At 35.3% G+C, this 22,284-nt stretch overlaps 1 protein-coding gene across 1 annotated transcript in view; it reads left to right on the top strand.

Annotated features, from left to right (window-relative positions):
• The window catches only part of FSIP1 (fibrous sheath interacting protein 1), an 88,604-nt gene extending 66,552 nt beyond the window's left edge, over nucleotides 1-22,052 (top strand). The window contains exons 11-12 of the mRNA XM_005149333.4: nucleotides 19,332-19,878; nucleotides 21,874-22,052. Coding sequence (XP_005149390.3) covers nucleotides 19,332-19,878; nucleotides 21,874-21,896 — 570 coding nt within the window. The 3' untranslated portion in view covers nucleotides 21,897-22,052. The remainder of the gene's footprint in view (nucleotides 1-19,331; nucleotides 19,879-21,873) is intronic.
• The last annotated feature ends 232 nt before the right edge of the window (nucleotides 22,053-22,284 follow it).

The raw sequence follows: 22,284 nt of genomic DNA, 5'->3' as shown, positions 1-22,284 counted from the left end.
GTTTCCTTAGATTGTCAGTACGTCTGTACCTGTGAAATGCTGAATGCAAACTATTGTATTATCTAAAGGCAATCTAATAGCAGTCATCTGTGAAGTACATGTAAGACAGCCTCAGGTAGTAAAGAAGAGAATTAAGCATTATTTCACTAAAAGATCACCAACATATACTGTGTAATACAATTTAGTTTTCATGGTATTTTAACAGTCTATATACCACTGCCAAGTAAATGTTTCCTTTCATGTATTTTATCATTAATTCCACTTCTAATTCTGTTGCATTTGAATGCATTATGTATAGATTTGATTCTTTGAGCAGTCATAAAGCCTCAATAAAAGTTAAAAATGCTTTGAATCTCTGGATTGGCAATATTAACTTAAACCAAGACCTGGTTTCATAATGTGAATGCCTTATTGTAGTATAATGAATCACTTAGGAAAAAAAATTTAACCCTGCTACATAACAGTATTTCCGCACCCTGGTACAGAACCGTATTTCCTGACTCATTAAGTAGAATTATTGGTCTACTAAGACACATCTAGTAAATTTCTCATTGTCAGAGAAACTCAGAATCAGTGAGTCAAACCTCTCATTTTGCATTATTTTTAAAAAAGGAGATAGGGAGGAAAGCAGCAGGGACAATGACTTTGAAGAAGTTGGTCGACTGCAAGTATAAATTTATAGTTTTGTGAATAAAATAAGAGCTTCCAGCCAAGGCTAAGAGGCTTAAAGTAATCTTTGTGCTATATGATTCACTTCAATTTCATGATGTGATATAACAAGCATCAATTTAGTTTTATTGCACAGATGTCATATGTCTAGACTCTTATACTAGAAATCTCTGAAGTTTTTCCTAACTTGCAATCTGGGGCTTGTTCTTTGTGGTTGAAGAAAGAAATGCTGAACTGGAGGAGGTTGCGGCTCTTAAGTCACTTGTCCGTACACTGTGGGTACAGACATGATATTTAGCACAAATCCAGTAAGTGCTTGGTAAATCAGTTGCCCTTAAAACCATATGGAGGGGGAAAAAACCAGCGTATTTGAGGGTAGCAATCAGACTGGTGGAGAGGGCTTACTGTTCTGAGAGGGCTGGAGGTAAAGCAGAAGTGAACAATTTCTGTATGGATTATTCATTAAGAATATGAGTATTGTATTCTTCTGTGCTATATCTAACTCTAGACTACTCCATAAGTATGACTGCAGCAGTGATACTAGTACTTATAATGGAGTTGTCATTAGAATGGATTCACTGTGGGATGCAAATGCTGTTCAGGAGATCCTGAGTAAATTCTGTGAAAGCTGGCCCAGGTTGAATTCTCTTTTGCTGTGATTTTCCTACTAACAGTTGTTTTCAAGATAGTTTTTGTATGGCTTGACAAACAGCAGCCACCCCGCTGAATGTCAGTCTAGACACAATTTTAGACTTGCATATGCATTTGGTATATTTGACATAGAGCAATTTTGTATGAAAAAGTTTTTAGTAAATGCTTGACTCGACAGCAAATTACAGTGTAAAACTCAGATTAATTTCATCCATTCTTTCATGTACTTAGAATTTGTCTGTCTGCATTTTTATAGCATTGTTTTGGTAGCTATCTTCTGTAAGCCAACAATTGGCTGGTAATTTTGTTGGGGTTTTTTTGGGTTGTTTTTTGTTTTTTCTAGAGTAGTCAAGCAAATAATAACTTTAGCAAGCCCAGAAGTGGATGTAAATGAACAATGTGTTGTTAAACTGTTATGATGATTTACCAAGACTGTTAAAGGGATATTCATTAACTTGGTGTTAGAAGATGAAATTTGAGCTGGAAAGTCTTCCTTGTTCTTACTGATGGTGGCACATATTGTTTGTGGGTGTTTTTTTTTTTTAAGAAAGAGCTCTAAAATCTTGTGTTGGTTAAGAATGTTAAATTCCTGGCATTGTGTGAATTTTTTTCAGACACTCCTTTGTAAGTATTTCAAGTTTATTGTAGTTTAACTAGAATCAGGATGCAATTGGTGGAAAGTAGCTCACAAATCATGCTTCAGAAACATTATTTTCAGATCTTTTCATGCAGAATAGAAGAGATCATAGAATAGTTAGGGTTGGAAAGGACCTGAAGATCATCAGGTTCCAAACCCCCTGCCATGGGCAGGGACACCTCACACTAAACCATGTTACCCAAGGCTCTGTCCAGCCTGGCCTTGAACACCACCAGGGATGAAGCATTCACAACCTCCCTGGGCAACCCATTCCAGTGCCTCACCACCCTTACAGTAAAGAACTTCTTCCTTATATCCAGTCTAAACCTCCCCTATTTAAATTTTAACCCATTACCCCTTGTCCTATAAATACAGTCCCTAATGAAGAGTCCCTCCCCAGCATCCATATAGGCCCCCTTCAGATACTGGAAGGCTGCTATGAGGTCTCCACGCAGCCTTCTCTTCTCCAGGCTGAACAGCCCCAATTTTCTTGGCCTGTCTTCATACAGGAGGTGCTCCAGTCCCCTGATCATCCTCGTGGTCCTTCTCTGGACTTGTTCCAACATTTCCATGTCCTTTTTATGTTGAGGACACCAGAACTGCACACAATACTCTAAGTGAGGTCTCACGAGAGCAGAGTAGAGGGGCAGGATCACCTCCTTTGACCTGCTGGTCAGGCTCCTTTTGATGCAGCCCAGGATACAGTTGGCTTTCTGGGCTGTAAGCACACACTGAAGCTGGCTCATCAACCAACACCCCCAGTTCGTTCTCTGCAGGGCTGCTCTGAATCTCTGCCCAACCTGTAGCTGTGCCTGGGCCACTCTAAGAAGCGATTGAACACTAGAACATGTTGCCAAGAGGCTGTGGAATCTCCATCCTCAGAGTCAGAACCTGTCTGGACACAGCCATGAGCAACCTACTGTAGCTGACTCTGCTATGAGAAGGCTGTTTGGACTAGACAATCTCCAGAGCTCCTTTCCAACCTCGGCTATGATACGATTCTGTGATTCTGTAATACATTTGATAAAATGTGTTCATATCATTGAAGAAATCTGACTAAATATTTGATACCTACTTATATTAGCTTCTTTGAAACAAATGACTTTTGCATTTCTCTGGTTTTTATACTTTTGAATTATTTTATTTGGCATAATATATTATTTGGCTTTTTCACGCTGAATAAAACCAGAAAAGCCCAGTATTAATGTTTATTAAAAGGGAGAAAATGTTTTAAAAGCATGAATATGAGGCTTTTGATTGCTATGCATATGAACAGCATCCTTCTTATCTTGTTCCTACGGTTATGTCATGGTAATGTCTAATGACAATAATTGTTGACTTATGGCAAGCCTGGGATAAGATGCATGTCAGAAAATTGTAAGAGTGGAATTTTGTCTAAATATGTTTATCTTTTCTTTTTTTTTTTTTAAATACCTTAGGTGAAAGTGCTAAAGGATATATATATGTGTGTGTGTATATATGTATATGTATGAACCCTAAGGGTTTGTGTTTTACAAGGAAAAAATCTTCTCCAGCAGAGAAATATAAGTAGGTATTTAATACTGCTTTACAAGAATTTCTTTTATATGTAGGTGTTAAGAGACGTGATGAGTGGATCAAACTACGATAGCCAATCTCACATCTGGATATTGTCTGTAGCTCTAGTCAAGCTCCTTGTAGTTATATAACAGGAATACTGAAATATGCAGGTGTAAAGAGCATATCAGTATGCCATGGCATTACCTCATGGTATTTTCTATCACATGAATTGTTCATATGTTCAAAATGTAATTTTCTTTTCAGATAGTACTGTGAAATATGCAAGCTAATTACATTCAGAAAGCTACCTTTGACACTCATCTTGAGGAATGGTTTTAGTGTCTTTTGTAATGCTGTAATTTTAACTACAGTTCTGTACTTTTATGATAACAGACATTCATGCAGTAGGGACTATGTAGATAGTTGGCAATCACAGGATATATAGCAGTCAGGATTAAATAGCAATAAAGGATTCACTGAACTGCACTAACAAATCAGATGTGATTACAGTCTGTGTCAATGCATATGCAGAGTTTAGAATATGTGTGCTGGTGAATAGGCTGTAGTCCATTCACTTACGTTATTTTTCTGTGTGTGATGTAAGTGAAGATAAAATAATAGTATAGGTATATGGTCCTAAATTATAGGAAATATTTTATGAAAGCAGTAATAAATAAGGAAGTTGAATTAAACATTCTTTCATTTTTATGATGTATGTGACCTCTTATTTTTAGCTGTTGCTCATCAGTATGTTTTCCTCTTTCTGTTATTTTTTGCTGACCTTAACATTATATGGCTTTCATAAAATATTTGCTTCAATGTTCAAATAATGTAAAATTTAATCACTTGTATTGTCCTACTGATTCTAATTTCTGTTTTCGGAAGAAATGCAGAATGAAATTTTCTCTTGTTTGACTTTTGTGCTTACTTTTGTCAAACTATTATTTTTTTCCTGTAATCTCAATTTTGTAATCACTTGTATATATACAAACATAACATTTTGTGATTTCTGGGTCTGAATTCTTATTCTGGGCATGTGTAATTTTGCATAGCTTGTCCATGTTATTATGTGATAGCAAGAAAGAAGACTCACATCTCTTCAGTCAAGCTTTTTGAACGATTGTTACTTTTTTAATAGCAGCATTTTAGAGGACATAATAACAACATAATTTAGGACAATTTTTTAAATTGTCACTAAAATTGTATTTTTTTTCAGATAAATAAACTGAAGTACAATAAATGGCTGAACAGGAAAGGCAGGAATAGAAACTGGATGGTAAATAATTTACCCATTTATGCATACATTATCTTTGGTCTTTACTGCATACATGATAAAAACTATATATAGAACTTTTAGCAGCAATTGAAATTTAGCAGGTTAAATGCCTCATGTTTAATTTGCAGCAACTTCAGTATATGCACAGATGTTTTTCAAATTTAGGATCAGCTTCACTTTTGTGTTAGGAGAAGAGATTGAATAAGATGGTTCATTAGTTCTCTGACTCTCAAACTGTTCTTGTCACAAGATCTATTGACACCTTTCATACAGTGCTCTAGCTTCAGACAGGCATGGGTTTATACTGTAGATGTAAATTCCCGGAGTAGGGCAAGACATATTCTCACCTCTTTGTTACAGTGTCCCCCTTTTAGCATAGGCAGTTAGAGTACTTGGCCCTTGGGCTGTCCAAAAGCGAGAAGATTCCCTCCTGCTACAGCTCTCAACCATGTACTGCTCATGGGAAGTACAGAGGCTTCATTTGGAAAAGTGAATCTGTCCTTTTATTTCTTATCTCATTATATTTCTTGTATTAACAAATATCCACCACTCCTGTTTTTTCTTTTTTTTTTCCTCCCAGAGTAACCTTTTAAAGTTTTCAGCATGAACTTTTTTCCTGTGTCATGAAAAAACGAATCTTAATTTCCTCATGATAGAACTTACTAGAATCCTTTGTCTTGCTATTATTCCTGGATGTTTTAAAAAAGATGGATTTTTTTTTCTTTTTCATATGGTTTATTTTATGAACATATGGGTGTGTTTTGTGGTTTTGGGAGATACAGTGATCCAGATTTTCTCTGCATGTACTACATTCAAATACTGTGATTTTTTTTTTAATTATACAATTGAATACCTAACACTGCAGAATAGGAATTTGCATTATATGCATCCATTTCACTTACTAACTTATTCTTAATACTTTATTATTCTTTGTTGTTTTCATTTGCAGCCTCTTCCTGTGCCCACCTTGCTATTTCTGTAGCCAGTAAATGATTAATTCATTAGGGTGTGTGGTGGATAGATGCATACATACTTGCAGACCCTCATCCCACTCCACATAAATCAAGATATAAATCTAGATATAAATCAAGTGCTCAAGGGAGACTTAAATCACTGTTTCCTTTGTATTAGTGAGCCTTTTTGTTTGTTTATTTTTTAAACAAGACGTGAATTTCTACCAAGTAGATCCTAAGAACATCAGGAGAGAAAGGTGGGTACAGTGGCTCAGCCAACTCTTTGCCCTCCCACCTTGGGCAAGTCAGTTAAAGATGTATGGAGTGAATGTGTGCTAATTCCTGGGCTTTCTATGCAGTTCTGGCTGAGGCTTATGTGGGTTTAGAATAATACTTGGAGCAGCTGGTTTACTGAGCTGTGAACAGCCTAAGGCTAATTTATAAGTGGAAAAACCCCCAAAACAAACCAAAACCCAAACGTGTCTGGACTCCTACCCTTTCTGGAGCTTAGGTATTTTGTGTGGGGTCTAGTCAGGTGCCTTTGTCTTCTTAAGATCTAAAACCTAGAGGAACTTCATAAAGCTAGGCACATTTAAAACATCTTTGTTTCAAACAAGGAGAAGCTCTTCTAATTACTCCATATAGCTGATGGTTCAAACATTTGTCTAGCAATAGTAGAACTAAATTTAGTTCTTTGTAAGCCTGCTGCTTCAAACTACATCTGTTATCTTCTAAAAGAAAACCATATATCCTCAATAAGCTGTAGAATAGATTCAGTGCAGTACTATCTGTGGCTGTCATTGAAACAGGGCTCTATTCTGTGAGGAAAGACAAGCCAAAGAGACCATGTCTGAAAAGGTGCAAGATGTTATGACCTAGTGCTTAGCACATCCAGCTCTGAATAGAGAGCCTGAAGTGCCTTAATCTCCTTTCACAAGAGTGACTTGAGGATAAAATACAAAAATAACTGTGTCATGTCCTTCCCCTTGTTATTCTATCTGGCTTTTTAATATGGAGACTTAAAACCTATTGTTCCCACCAGCCAATATGAAACTGTCTCACATAAAATTACAAACAAATGACCCATATAAGGAATACAGTTCCAGTAATGCATAAAGTAAAACATAGACTGCATCAGGTGCATTAAAAGAATTCCTGGAGCTTAGTACTCTAAGGGGATACATGTATGAACAGATTCCACAAGACAAGAACAAGCTTCTTGTCTTTCCTGCCAGGCAGACCAGAGGGATCCACAGTTCAGTCATAAAATTCCAGAAGGAATGGATTTCTGATGTCTCTGAATAGGATTAAACATCATCTTGTGGCTTAGAACCATGGTGCATCTTTCTTAATTAAAACTACTTAATTTTAGCAGTTAGATATAGCTCTCAAATTGTGCCAGCCAGGCTGGAAAACACACATGTAATCACAATGCAGAGGCTGTACTAATACATAGCATCATCCTTCCAGGTTACAGCTGTATCCAGTCTTGGTATTTATATAGATTTTTGTCTCTGTCAACAACAGTTTAGATATTTATGTGTGTTTTTGTTATTGCCATTAGAAATTAAAAAAGTCACATACTTGGAGCTTCCATCTCTTCTAGTATGCTCTTACTGCATCTTAGTACAATAATGCTAGAAACTGCTGCTAAAGTTTCTTTTCAGGGGTGTGTATCTTTCTATGAACATCTTTTATACTTGTCTTAGCTTAATGAACTATGTTTCATCAGATCCTTACATTTAAGTAATTTGAGTACTCTGCCAATCTGTCCTCAAACTCCTGTAAAAATTCGAAATAGTAATAAGCTTAATGAGAGAGCATGTTAACCTAAGCAGTGAATGTCCTTGGTTAAAGAATGTATGACTTTTAAACATTTATCAACCCCCCCCCCCCATAGCTTCTACTTTTCATTTAAAAAAATGTGATCTTTTCTCAATGTATTTCAACAGGAACTCTCTGTCTGAATTAGTCTAATGAGTAAGCAGCTTTCTGCTAACTGCCTGGAAGAAACACACAAAACACTTGACTGTGTCATTGCCTACTGATTCAGTAGCTGTGATTCCACATAACTGAGAGTAGTTTAGTGTCTTCTAAAACCAACAATGTCATCATTAATTCGTCAGAAACACAGCTGTGAACTTTGGGTGCTTTTTATTATACCAAACCAACCGGGCAAAAAACATTCCAATGTGCAGTAGAGAAAGTTCTAAGCAACTGGGGTGCGCAGTGCTTTGTGTTTAAGCTATTGACCTTGTAATGTGATCACACAGACTTTTTGTAAATTAATCTTTCAGATCTTATGAGTGACATGTGAACTTTGACTTTCTTGGCAAAAGACAGACTCCAGCTCTGGTAGTCACCTGTACTCCAAATGCATGATAAATTCACATAACTTTCTTTTGAAAAAAATTAGTCTTTTGGTACTTTCATGTCTTTTACTAGGAAGAATATTAGACTTTTTCATTTTTTGTGCAGTGGTGTACATCATTGAGTATAAATGTGATTGTCCCAAACTTTACTTAAGAATATATTTTGGCTATTCCTGTATCAATTATATGTTTCAAATTGCGAAACATGAAGTTTCCTGTGAGGTATATGCAACTGTACCTTTTACATTTTGGTAATTCATTTGTTGCTTCTAGAATTGTATTAATTTCCCTAAAAGCAAAATTTCTTATAATTGGTGTTCACACAGACATTATTCCAAAATACATTTTATAGATGAGCATGTTCTGCAGAAGACAGGTGAAAAATTCAAGCACTGAAATATTCTGATATCATCAAGGCATAATTTTTTAAAATTTTGAGTCTTTACTATAAAGCCTGTAGATTTCTACATGAGCATAATTCTTTTTTGTCCCTGGTGCTGGAAAGCTTGTATGCTTATGCTTAGTATTTGGGCTATTTGAGCTACCTGGTTTCCTGCATATCTGTCTCTTGGCTTGTGGCATTCTCTTTGATTGTGAGGAGTAAGTACAGGAGCTTACCCAGTGTGACCTGTTGAATACCATCTTTGCTTCTAGTTACAAACATGTAGCCATCTCTTATTTAACAGGCCTGGATTTACCAGGAAATGAGTAAGTGGGAGGAAAGGAAATCTATGTACTGTAACACTGTGTCATGTACCTATAGGCTTGCAGCTTCCTAGTCAAATCAACCTACTGTCTTTGTAAAGTGAGTAAAAGCTTTCTCACTTTTTATCTGTATGCAGATACCTGTGTTTCTGAACACATGGACCAGGATAATAACAATAAAGAACTGCAACAATTAGAACACTAAGTTTTTAGGATTATTTTGACTGGGACATGAGAGTCTGTGACCAGAAAAAGAACAACACAAGGTGCTAAAAGGGATTTTCATTTCTGAGGCCTAGAGAGCTAAAAACTATTATAAACTTAGTGGCAGAAAGTACTGTGAAGCTTTTCCTCATCATGCCAGGAAAGAAAAAACAAAGAGATTGGCTCTTCTACCTGGTCTTACAATGTCTATACAGTTTCTAGTTTTCCAATGACATAAAATACATGGATTTTCTTTTATAATAATATAAAAAATTACCATGCCAGCAGGAATATGGTAATTGATGTTGCATATTTACTGTATGTGTAAAAGAAGCCTGAGGAAAAACCATAAGGATTTTAATAAGTGATCAAAACTAAGGTTTACTTTAACAGTTACTCTTTCTGAAGGTATCTTTGTAGTTAGACAAAAAAAAATTACTGTTGTTTTGCATTTCTATTTAAAAAAACTCCAACACTGTCAAATCATCAAGTAAAATAGGATAGCACTTGTTTTATCTCAGTCTTTGGGTTTTTTATTGTTATGTGGTAAATTTAAACTTTCTGGTAATGTAGATTGGAATGTTTCAAGGTTTAATTCCTATTCTTGTAGTTACTGAAAGGATCCCACGACCCCCCCCACCCCCCCCCAATCAAGAAAGGGTGCAGGCAGGCTTTAAACTCTAAATAAAATGTTTTCTTTGGAGCATGTTGTTCATCACGTTTTTCCTAAAGGCTGTTGGGTTTCCTTTTGAATGGAAATAGAAGAGCCATAGGCAGGTATTTGATTTCAAAATACCCTTTCATTCTTTAGAAAAGAAAAAATTATTCTCTGTTTTAAAAATGTTTTTTTTAGCACTCCGTAAAAAGGTGCCACATTGACAAGCACAGCTGCAACTTGATGTTCCCTATAAAAACTTTGCACTTGCCCTGTGGCAACAAGCCCACCAAACTGAAAAAGAAAAATTCTGTATCAGTTCTGTGTCTGACTTCTCATTAGCAGAAACGGAGATGTGGCAAAAAGGGTAGGGGACCCTTAAGCATTTATCTATACTCATGTATGGTAATTTTTCTCTTAACAATCTAGACAATTTCATAGATTTTCTTAATCTTGACAATTTCATAGATTTTAGATGGGATGTTCCTTAGTTAAGCGTAATTATTCATGACATGAATCAAAGGGGTCAGAAATATTTCATGAGCATAAATGGGACCTTGAGTTTTTCCTTCAAGAGACTTATTAGTCCTGCCATTGTGAGTTAGGACTCCTTATTTGCAATTCACATAATTAAAATTATTGCCAATGTCTCTTTCTTTTTCCTGTAAGTTGTGTAAATTTTGGTACTGTTAAAGCTCTAGATTTTTTTAGTGCCACAATTCCACTAGAATCTTTGCTCCTATTAAGAAGGAGACAAACCCAAGCCTTTATTTAAAACTGTAACAATTGAAAGATCAAAACAAGAAAAAAATTGCAGTTTTGGATTACTAGACCACATATTTTTGGAGAGATGTCATGGGTCTCCATGTCTGAGTGCTTCCATTTGCCAATACAGGGCAATACTGTACATGCCCTTTTATTGAGTTTGTGGGATAAACTACAATAACAAGACAAAGAAAGTTAAGCCAGTGTGATACACTTGTTATTTGAAACTAGGTGTCTTTACAATTCTGTACTTCAACATATTTCTTGGAAATAAGTTTCTGAAAACTAGTGTCATACACCTTTTTCTAATCCTGTGTGATTTACCAAATTTCTGTTATATTGTTCTCTGCTTCTTCCTATTTATCCTCTTTTGCTTAGAATGCAAATTGTATTGCCATAAAGGCTTCAGTTTTAAAACAGTAATTTATAAGCAAAATTCTAAATTTTCTGTGTTTAGATATTAGCTGGGTTGAATTACAGTTGGAGGTGCTGGTGTCTTTGCCACAAGGTCCTTTGTGAGGACCTTGTGAACTACAGTCAGCATTATTAGCACTTAGCTGAAGCTCTTGATTTAGGTGTCATGAATGTGAAACAATGAAGGAATACTATAATCTGTATTTAATGCAGAATCAAAAACTCCAAGAAAATCACATGTCTAAAAGAAACTGTATGCTTTTTTCCTTGGATAACTGAGATTTTACACTACATATGTTACCGCACTAGAGAACACTGTGGGTTTCTGCATTTTGTTATTCTACATATAGCAGGACTTATTTCATATGGTACTTCTACTATTGGGAGAGAATATTTCTGTTTCCAAAATATTTATCACAGGTCAGTTTTACCATATACATATATATGGTATGTAGAAGTCAGTGTTAGAGCTGCCTGTTGCTATTGATGCACAGGGCCAATCAAGAAGGATCACTTTAAAAGATATCCCTAAAAATATCAGGAATATGGTCTAAACTCCTAGAATTCATAAAACTATTATTTTGTTCTTTTTTTAAGCCTTCATTCATAGTTGCATTTGAGTCTTTGTGTCTTACTGCTCCTTGGGCCAGTCCTTGATTTCAGTGAGACTAAACTACATAGGTCATGTAGATCATGTGTCTGCAGCTTGTCTGTTTTCCTTCTTATTTGATGGAGGCATTTTGTCAGTTTTATTGGTGTTTTAGCACTTCAAGTTTCTTACATTATGAAGAAACAAATGTCTATGTCCTTACTTTTATTGCTATTTACGTTTTTTGTTCCCTGAATGGATTATAGACCTGCAAGTATTCTTAAAATCTCAAGGTAGTTAGAGTTTTAAAATTGCTGTGAGAAGATACTTATGTACCCTTAATGTATCCTCATGGTACACTGTATCTATTTCTTGGAAAAATATAAGCCAACATGACAAAAAAAAGGATAAAATAAGTGGGTTTTTGTAACAGAAAGCAGCTGCAACCACATCAAGGCATTTTTGTCTACTCTACTGGCTTTGCTGAAAATTAAAGCCACAACTTAATAATATTCAAGGAAGAGATTCCAATGGGATTAAATCTGTTAAGTGCTTGATATCAAACAGTTAAAAACACAAAAAGGGATGTTTAGGAAAATGTTTCTGAATGCTAAATAGCCTAGATTGCAGAAGTTCTGCTTCTTCAATAGAGGCTTGAAAATGAAAGTCTTATTCAGAATGATGGATTGTAAATACCAGCTCAGGAATTTGTGTCTTATGTTTTCTCACACATTCAGTGTGTTCAATTGAAAACAGCTTGCTTTCTAACCTCAGAATACTTGAAAGTGTATGAAATCAAGTGCTGTAAAACTAGGGAGCTATCTATTTGTTGAGAAAAATTTTAGAAATGACAAAAAATTGTAGTGACTCATATATAGAAAAATGCTTTTTTTTTTTTTTTCCTTGCTACAAATGCACTAAATGAGCTAAATATTGAACTAATCTGAAGTCAGGAGAGCTGAATTCTTGCAAAACATCTGTTGACAACCTTGGGATAGATGGATTTTTACATTCAAAGTTATTTAAATCAGAGATTTTTATCACAGTTCAGTATTTAAATAAAGAGGGGTTTACATCATGATTTATGCAGCTTTTAAAATTCTTAAACTTGTTAATTATTTTTCTAAAGAATGGTTGATTTGTTGTTTAGTGACTACTAGGATATGATTATTTTCCATTAAATATGCCCTTTGTTGATTCCTGCTTAATAGAAATTTGTGCCCTGCTGCTACCATGAAATGAAGCTAAAATTGAAGTTGACTTCAGAAAATGGAGGGTAAAAAGTACAACTTGTAGCAATTCAGAAATTAAAGGGGTTTGGATCTTTAAAATTTATTAAATTATTTCAATATGCTTCCAAGAAAAAATTCACATTTACAGTCACTGAATCTCTTCATTATATCCTAGTGTAGTGCCATGCAGTCTTTGCAACTGTGAGTAGTGCAGCTTAGTGTCTCAGTGTCTATTGTATCAAATGAGAAGAAAATGATTGCAAAAGATATTTTAGCTTCCTCCTTTTTTATTTTTTATTTTGTTGGTGGTGGTGGTTTTGTTTTTTTCCCCTCTACTTCTGTCACCTCAGGCAAGCAGTTGCTTTCTCTTTCTGAAGTCTTCAGTGTGGCATATCTGACGAAGCAGATTTTTTTTATTTGCACGTTCAAGCCACACGCAATTAAGTATTATGCCTGCTTGCAATGACTAAAATATGTGTGTTTGAATGAATTTTGCCTGCAAAAACTTGTCATATTATTTTTTTTTTTGTATAAACTATAGGCGATCTTAAAAAAGAAATGGGCTACTGCAATTACCGTGTCTCTTCTTCACAGTTTTTACCTACTTTGCTCCTCTAAATAACAGCAAAATTTTGTAAACTCATGTCCCCTTTTGATTTCTGTCTAAAATTTCTCTTTCTCAGAGTAAGGGGAAATAAAACTTTAGGGTTTTTATTTCCAATTTATTAATGAAGTGCATTTTATCTTCTGAAATCGTATACAGTTTTTACATTTTCTTTTTTTCAATGGAGTTTTTATGATTCCATGAGGCTGATAATGTCTTTGATGCTGTGATTCTGCCAGACACCCACAAATCTCTCTTTTTCTGTCGTTTCTGCTTTCTGGCTCTAGCAGCAGCAGCTAGAGAAAATTGCCTACCAGACCTTTTTATTCTGCCCTTACAGAGGCAGAAACAGAGGAAACAAATGAGAAAAGGGAAAATGTCACCAACAGAGGGAAAGAAATAGAAAAGTAGAATAGAAGGAGGAAAAGAGCAATGGCAGGAGATTTTCTCCTACCGTTCAAGAATCCCATTCTTGTTAAAGATCTATCTTTCCTGAAACAGTACTGAAGTCCCCAAACATACCCAAGCTAGGTATAAGCACAGGACCATCAAATGGTGAATCTTGATTATAGCACAAGGAGTTCTTAATTTTGGAATCCATTATTCAGCTTCCAGTCTAAATTTTTAACACCATCAAATTGATACATGTTATTGCCCTATCCAGAAACATGCTCTTTGAGTGGTAAGCATGTTTTTGATTTAGTCTAGTTACATTTCCTCTCATTACATGCTGAAATAACCTTACAGCGGAAAGATTAACTTTTTTCTTCTAGATTTGTTAAGCCCTTTCTCGTAACATGGTGTTTTTAAAACAAACAAGCAAGCACTGAAATCCATAACATGATGTGCTGGACACTAAAAAATTTCCTTGTAAAAGTGGATGTGTGGTTCTCTGTACTGGGTCTGGCTGGGATGGAATTAATTTTCTTCCTAGCAGCTGGTATGGTTTTGTATTTGTGACCAGAGCAACACTGATAACACACCCATGTTTTAGCTGTTGCTAAACAGCATTTGCAGTGTCAGGGCCTTCTCTGTTTTTCACTCTGCCCTCCCAGTGAACAGATCAGGGGTGAGGAATAGGCTGGGAGGGGGCACAATGAGGCAGGTGACCCAAACTAACGAAAGAGATATTCCATGTCATATAGCACTGTGCACAGCAATAAAAAGGGAAAAGAAGGGGTTCTATAAAGTTCCCATCTTTTGCTGAGGAATTGGCTGGGCATTGGTCTACTTAGGGGAGATGGTGAGTGGTTGCCTTTGCATCATTTGTTCTATTTTCTTTCCCTTCTCCTTTGCTTATTAAACAATTTTGGTCTAGCTACACAAGTTTTACTGCTTTTAGTCTTCCTGTTCGCTTCCCCTGTCCCACTGGGGCAGGGGTGGTAGGCAGTGAGCAAGCAGCTGTGTGGTGCTTAGCTGTCTACTGTATCACAACAGTATCCTAAGGGTATATTGCCACAATTTAAATGTTATGGGCGCCATAACAGAAGTCCTGACTTCTGTGGTACAAAAGAGCTTTGGGCTGCTAGCACTTATGGAAATTGTAAAAAGCTCTTCCACAACAACATGATGTGACTGTTTTTGTATGCAGCGTATTAATAATATTCCATAATAACACTGATGAGTACTGCTCATAGAGAAGTTCATGTTGCTTTGGTGTGATGCATAAAGGTGAGACCTTGGAACTGATAGTGCATGTTGAGTAGTGTGGAAATACAAGGCAAGGATTGCCTTTTCAAAGCAGAATAAAGCTGTTTGAGAAACTATTAATAAGTCATGAAAAAAAAAAAACTTATGAAATCTCCCTGTGATGATATGTAAAAAATCTCATGTTGTCTCAGTAAATTAGCATATGCTTAAAATAGAGTCTTTTAACCAGGAAGAGATAATTTACTTTAGAATTGACTGTTGTAGTCCTACACATCAGTAAAAAATTAAGTAAATTTGAGTATCAACGTAAATTGTTTCAAGCAAATAAAGTATCTTGAGAAGTGTTGATTGTAATACTTTCAGATTAAGGAACAAAATCTAGGTGTTTATAGACATGCCAGCTACATGAGTCCTCAGTTTGGCTTTCTAGTGCTTATTCATTTTCTGTGTGTCATTTTATGATTATTTACTATAATTAGAAATAATCCTGACATATTAGCTTTCTCCCCATGCTAAAATCTGATAAGGCCTTTCAGTGTTAAGTCTATTTCTGTTACTGTGTAGATGTGGAAAAGAAGGCTAAAGCTTTGAACTTGCAAGCCTGTAGTCACAGCAGGTCTGTCTGCAGTGTACTACAAGTTTGCATTCCTACCACATGCAGTAAGGTTTTCTCTATAGACCCATGTCACTGAGGAATTCAGCAAGGAACAAGAAATCTTCAGTCAGAGAAGGGCCACAAGTGTGTGGAAAAGTAGCCACACATAAACAGTAAAGGTCATTAGCAGGCTCCTAAACTCCTGGATAGGAATTAGTTTTTTGGATCATTAACGGTAAAAAGCCTAGAAAATGAATAGGACTCAGTGTCCTATTAAAAATTAGCCAGAGCAATTAAAAGGTTTTCCAATTTCTAATGGGAACAAGACCTGATAGCTCATTTTCCCTTGTCTAGTGAGCTGTTTTTTCATTTTGATTTACATTAATTTTATGTCCTTGTATTTTTAAAGAACAGTCTTGAAGGGTTTTTTTCTGTATAGGAGTTGTAAATTATTTACAGTAAGGGCAGTGATAGCTTGGGAGAGGTAGAATCTAGTGTCTCCCTAAGACTGTATTACTGATTCCAAGTCTCGTGACTCAACTAGTACAGTTAGCTGTAAAAGGATTTATTTTGGTGTGTGCAAAAGTGTACTTTGCAAACTCCTCATACAGTTGCTGCATTATACAATCCCATGAGTTCAAAGGCTCATTTAGGTGTGAGGTGTCTCTCCTTAGGGTATTACATGTTTCCCTAAATTCAGTATTCTGATTTCAACAGCTGTCTTTCTTCTTTCATTTCAATGTAGATTTCTTGCTGCTGAGTGGATGACTGATGGCTATTTAAGAGCTATCATCTTCTCTACTGTATATTTTTCCTTAACCCTAAAATGACTGTGGCACAAAAAAATTGTGAACAGTGATCATTTAGTATTTTAAAATGTAAGTTTTGAGAGCTATGTTAAATAATTTCTATTTCTATATCTTTGCATCCTTGCAATCCTGTCTTACAAAACAAACCAAAGGAGGCAGAGGTAATGAAAGAAGAAAAGTAAGTAATGTTTTACACTGTCTGCTTTGCCTGCAAGCCTGCAAGTCTGAAGGAAAACAAGCCCACAAGTTACCGAAACTTTTCACTCTATAGATATTATACTCTTTTCCCTCTCCATATGCCTTAGGCTCTAAATCTCCCTACTTAGCACTCTGGTAGTAATCAAAGAAATATATGGACTAATTGTCAATATGAGCCATATGATTTTCCTGACAGGAAAAAAAGAAAAAATTGAATTTGGACAAGATAAAGTAGACTGCAGATAATTGGGGATGGGGACAATAAAATGACAAAAGAAAAGCAGGACAAAGATGATCTTCTCATTGTTTTCATTTTGTACTTGTTCATTTACTCCAGATGCAAAATTATTTTCTGCTGTGAGTGAATTGCCCTGTCATTAACATAAACTTAGCTCTAAATGATCTTGGCCAAGAGCTTTGAAATATGTCATTATACAACCACATACTTCAAACCATGTGTGAATCCATGTGGGTTTCCAGATGTGAAAATCTTCTGTGATACAAATTTAGTTATGTTTATGTAGCATGATACTCTGCTCTGTGGATATGCTCTAGATGCAGCTGTGCTTTCAGTAGTGGTCTAACCTAGGTTACTGTGGTGCTCTGCCTGAGCGAATGTATCTTGTTTCTTATAGTTAGTTCATTCTATGAGTGACTATAGACAGATATTGTCCTGCAAGTTAAAATACTTCTTCAAGAAATGTAATAAACTCGGCAGGGTCTCGTAAATTGGATTGAGAGTGAAAATTTGAAAAATTCCATGTTTCATTTTTGCTTTGTCATGTGTTTTGCTACTAATTGTTTTTTCCTCTCTGACTTATTTTTGATCAGTATTCCCCTCACTAGGATTGAAATTTAAAAACAAAAGAAAAATTAGAAGACGTCATATTATTTTCTTTGTTATTTAGATAAGTGCTTAAGGTTTTGGTTTGATTTCAGTTATTTTACCAAAAGTACATTACTTGATACCAATATTAGCTGAATCTCAGTATAATTAGCACATTTAATTTTCATCTAAATACAGCTCTCTACATATAATGATAGTCTGTTGATTATAGTTTTGGTTTGTTTCGGCTTGTTTGTTTGTTTAAAAGCCTTAACATCTCATTTTCTTTAATGCAGTTGTCTTCTTTTATATGTGTAGGAAGTGAATTCAGAATGTCTTTGGGAAGGAAAAGTGTGTGCAGAAAAGGACTTGCAGGTTCAATAAATCTATAAAACAGAGTTTAAGAACATCAGCTAGTGCCTGAACTGTAATCAGTTTATAGTAACAGTTATTAGCTATTCTTAATGTTTGAGCATGTAAGTACAGAATAGTGGCTGAAAGTAACCTAAAAAGTCTTTCTTGTTCACTTTGTAGTGTCACCTTGTAATTTTTCATAGCCACAGCAAGTTTACAAAGAAATACTATTTTTTTCCTCACTGAGAACTGCCCTATTCATGGATATGAATAATCAGTTTTTAGGTATAAATCATACATGCTATGCTACATTGGCTGCAATCTCATCATGTCATATACATGAAACAGTGTCATATCACTCATGTAGTTGGATCAAGGGTAAAAAAAAATAGATCTGATAGTGATCTTTTTTCTGAGATGATAGTAACTCCATTCTCTAGCACAATGTAAAGTCACGTCTGTGTAACAGTCATTACACAGTGAATAAATCATTGTTTGACATAAATCACTGCAGCCTTAGAGTTCATCAGCTTGTCAGCTGATATTTTGTCTCTTGGATGTTTGGTAAAACTGAGGTTTTGATTGTAGAAAGCATCTTTTCCCATTTAATACATCTGTAACATTTGTAATACACATAGTTATATTTTATCTCATATTTCATAGGCAAATGTATTATGAATACCTAAAATATGTCTTGTACTTTTTATTGCAGTCTTTAAATTGTCAGGGAGTATTGTGCTTCTCTATTATCAAGGAGTATTAAGGACTGTACAGGCTAGAAGTAATGCCCATTGTAAACCTCTCCAGACAAGGCATCCTTTGCTATTCTTCACCACTACCAGCTAATATTAGTCATTATCTTTAATATCAAATTAAAAAAAATGGCCAGTGAGGTAAACCTGCGTGATAAAAATGATGGGAGTGTGCCACTGTCTGAATGAGAAATTGACTGGAAGATACACATCTGTGAGCTATCCAGTTACAACTTCTTGAAAGCAGTAAAACTAGTGGACAGAAGATGGGGCTTTCTTCTGTCACATGCCTTAGGACATACATGTAAGTCCTGAACAACTGATGGGCTTTCTGTCAACGGCTGAGCAAGGCTCAATGGTTTGTTGCATTTTTACAGTGGGCGGTGGGGCATACTTCAGTCACTGTGTGACAATCCTTATAGTCCGGTGCTGTCCAAAACCATTTTTGACCCCAGCTGTATTGCCAAACAGCTGAAAGTCTTTTAGCTATGTGCTGGTTTGGTTTCAGTATCTAAAATCTTAAAGCGTGTGTGTGTCTGTATACATTAGAAACCAAGTTATATGAAAAAGTACTTGGTTTGGTAATTAAAACAAATGATATCTACTGGAAGACTAAGCAAAATCAAAGGCCTTCTCAGTGTCTTGTGGACATCAAACTTCTTTCCTAAGATTCAGCACCTAGTCTATCTAGAACCTACTGAAGTTGTTACATAAATGATATAATTATATAAATACATATTTAAATTAAGTTTGAAATGAAAAATATTTATGTCAGTTTAAGAGTTCTGGTAATGCTTTTGTATCTTTCAAACTGTTTTATGGCACTGCTTTTCATTAATTATATTTTGAAAGAAGAAATTCTTGCTCCCTTTTTTTTTTCAGACTGAAGAACAAATGGGCCTCTCTGAAGAGCAGCTTAAGACCCTTCTGGAAGAATGTATACAGAGTCAGAGAACAATAAGCAACGTTACCATGCCAAAGTCTCAGGAATCTCTTTCTTTTGGATTAAGTCCCCCTTGTTACACAAGTCAAAACTCCACTCTTCACTCCACATCTACTCTTTCCAAAATGTTAGTTGAAGACCATATTGTAGAGATGTTAACAGCTCAGGAAAAGACTGGACTGGAAGACAAAAGCTTATGTGTTAATGCAGAGAGTGAAATCCCTGGCTGCTATATCAGCAAAGCATTGGTTGATAGACACTTATCAAAGGATTCACTGGCCCAAACAGAGGAACCTGCTGACCTAGAAGGTTTACAGAAGATGGAAGATAAGAGCATTACTAAAGGTTACTTTATGTCAAGAGCATTCAACACAAAAAGGTTGAAGAAACCTTCTTTCTTGGATGAACCATTATATTGCATCAGCACGAACAATGAGCCATCCACAGAGGCTGACATTCCCTGCATACCACTGCAAACCAAAGGAGGTGAGACTCTTAACAACCCTTTAGAATAGGCTTTTGATTATGATGGAAAAACCCAAGCAGGTTCTCACCAAAGGTATGCACCAATACACACTGATTATTATGGTGGGGCAAGGATGTACTTTTATAAAACATAAGGCTGTGCCAAAAGTAATGCACAAAAAATAACAGAATATTTAATAAAATTCTTGCCCTGACAAAACTCAAGTTTAACTTGCTGGTTTCACATGAGTTAAAGTAGTTTATGAGTTTAGTCTGAGCAGATGTAGTCAGGTCACAGTCAGAGTCAAGTGTGACTCAGACCTAGCTACCATTGCTGTTTATTAATACATTTTAAGATGGGATGTATTAAATCAAGCAAAACACCATGCACTGTAGCCACTATGTAGTGAAGGGATTACGTAACTGTTTATAGCTATGGGGAATTTTATTGTACAAGGGAGAAAGGAGATTTCAATTATTAAGTAAATTTCCATGTGGGAAACCATGACAACATCTCATGGTAAAAGTCTTTAAAGTAATTGTGTTAATGAGAATCATGCAATAATTTAAATATCTTTGAGTCATAATCATATGTTGTGTCACAGCAATGCAATGGGGTATTTCAATTAGCTATTCTCAGTAGATGCTGAATAATGTTCAACCGTACACACCTCAGATCTGTATGGTTAATAAGCATCTTAGGTTTATGGTTGTTTTGCTTACCAAAAATACTTTTTTAGGGGTGAGGCTATAAGTGTTCTGAATTTTCAAGTCTCTAAATCTTTTCATTTTTACTAAAAGCCTAAAACCAAAACTAAGGGTATAATTTCAGATACCATCATCTCATCAGTCTTTGAGTCTGTGTCAGTATCTGATTTTTCAAAAATGGTATGAACAGGTAATCTTTAGAAACAAGTGCAAAATAAAACCCACTTCAGAGGCTTGTGTTTGTTACATTAGTGCTAAATATTTTGAAGTTATTGCTAAGTTTAAGTTTAAATTTAAATTAATTATATTCATATTTATTGTAATCCATTAATATTGCTCTAATACTGAAGCATACGTTAAAATCAGCATTTAAATAGACAGCAGCCCATTCTTACAATTTTTGTCAGTGTAGTGCTTACAACAAAATGTATAGCATAAACCAGAAAAGCTAACACCTTTCCATGGGATTAATTTATCAAATTTGTAAAGCTGCCTTGTATATTCTCTAGGTAAACTGGTGGTTAGTTTAGACATGATTAGATGTGCTAATTATGTTAGGTCCCAGTGGAGTCCTGTTTAAGGCAAATATATCTGCCCATGAAGTTGTAAGAAGTGTAAGGTTTATTTTAATTTTTAAGAGACATTTACTTAGTTGAGCTTTGTTATGAGACATTTACACAGCTGAGTTTTGTTATGGCCTTAATTCTAAAGGGCATTTAAACATGTATGCATGATCTGTAAATAGTTTGATTTTCTGGCCTGCTATGCATGGTTTAAACTCTGTGTAATGCTGTGTAAGCAGGCAAAACTGTGTGTGAAAATTATTTAGCAGAATTTTGGTTTTGCACTCATTATGGTACTGTAGTCTGTCATATAGGTTTATTGTAATACATTATATATTTTAACTCAAGCATAATTATTCATATAATTAATGTATATACCTGTGGATCTATATCTGAAAGAAACTCGTATTACTTCAGAGATAAGTAATTCCTGTTTCTTGAAAGAAGCAGTTATCCACATCAGGGTGATATGCATGTCAATATAGGTGATGTTTACTTAGATAAACAGAAGCCAGACTTACCCACATACAGATATGAAAAGGCTATTATTTCTCAGTTGAATGAACCAATTGCAATAGTTTCCAGCTCTTTTTTGTTTGTTGTTTTGTTTTTTTTTTGGGGGGGGGGGGGAGGGGGCTATATTAAGTTTTAAGTAGAAGTTGTATCACAAATTGTTGTTGCTTTTTCCTCTTGCAAATAATATTGTGCTTGCAGTAGTTCAATATGTACTTTTCTTTTTTTACAGACGATATGAAGATGGAAAGCTGAGGGAAGAGTGACTGTACACTTCTTCACATGACTTTTTTTGAGTGTGGTTAAGCCTCCATCAGTGATATTATCCTGATACAGTATCATTTCAGACAACTTGAAATGAATGAATTATCATCTTGGAAAACTGTTCAGTGAGCTTATTCTTAAGATATAATTGCTGCATCATTATTATATATTGTTGCAGTTTCATTTCAAAATAAATTCTTGCATTTCATTAAGTTTCTCAAAAGTGTTCTATCAAATAAATGTGCATACACATTTGTTTAGCATGCATGTCTTATTTTACATTTTTCATGAACAAAGGCATGCAAAGTTCAGTTTCTATAGATGGGATTTTGTTAGATAGGATGTGAAATGTATATAGAAATTTCATTTTTCTTCCTTT

This window comes from Melopsittacus undulatus, chromosome 4 (genome assembly GCF_012275295.1).
Source record: "Melopsittacus undulatus isolate bMelUnd1 chromosome 4, bMelUnd1.mat.Z, whole genome shotgun sequence".
NCBI classification, from domain to species: Eukaryota; Metazoa; Chordata; class Aves; order Psittaciformes; family Psittaculidae; genus Melopsittacus; species Melopsittacus undulatus.
Note: the sequence above shows the minus strand (reverse complement) of the source record. Positions and strands in the feature narration are given on the sequence as shown.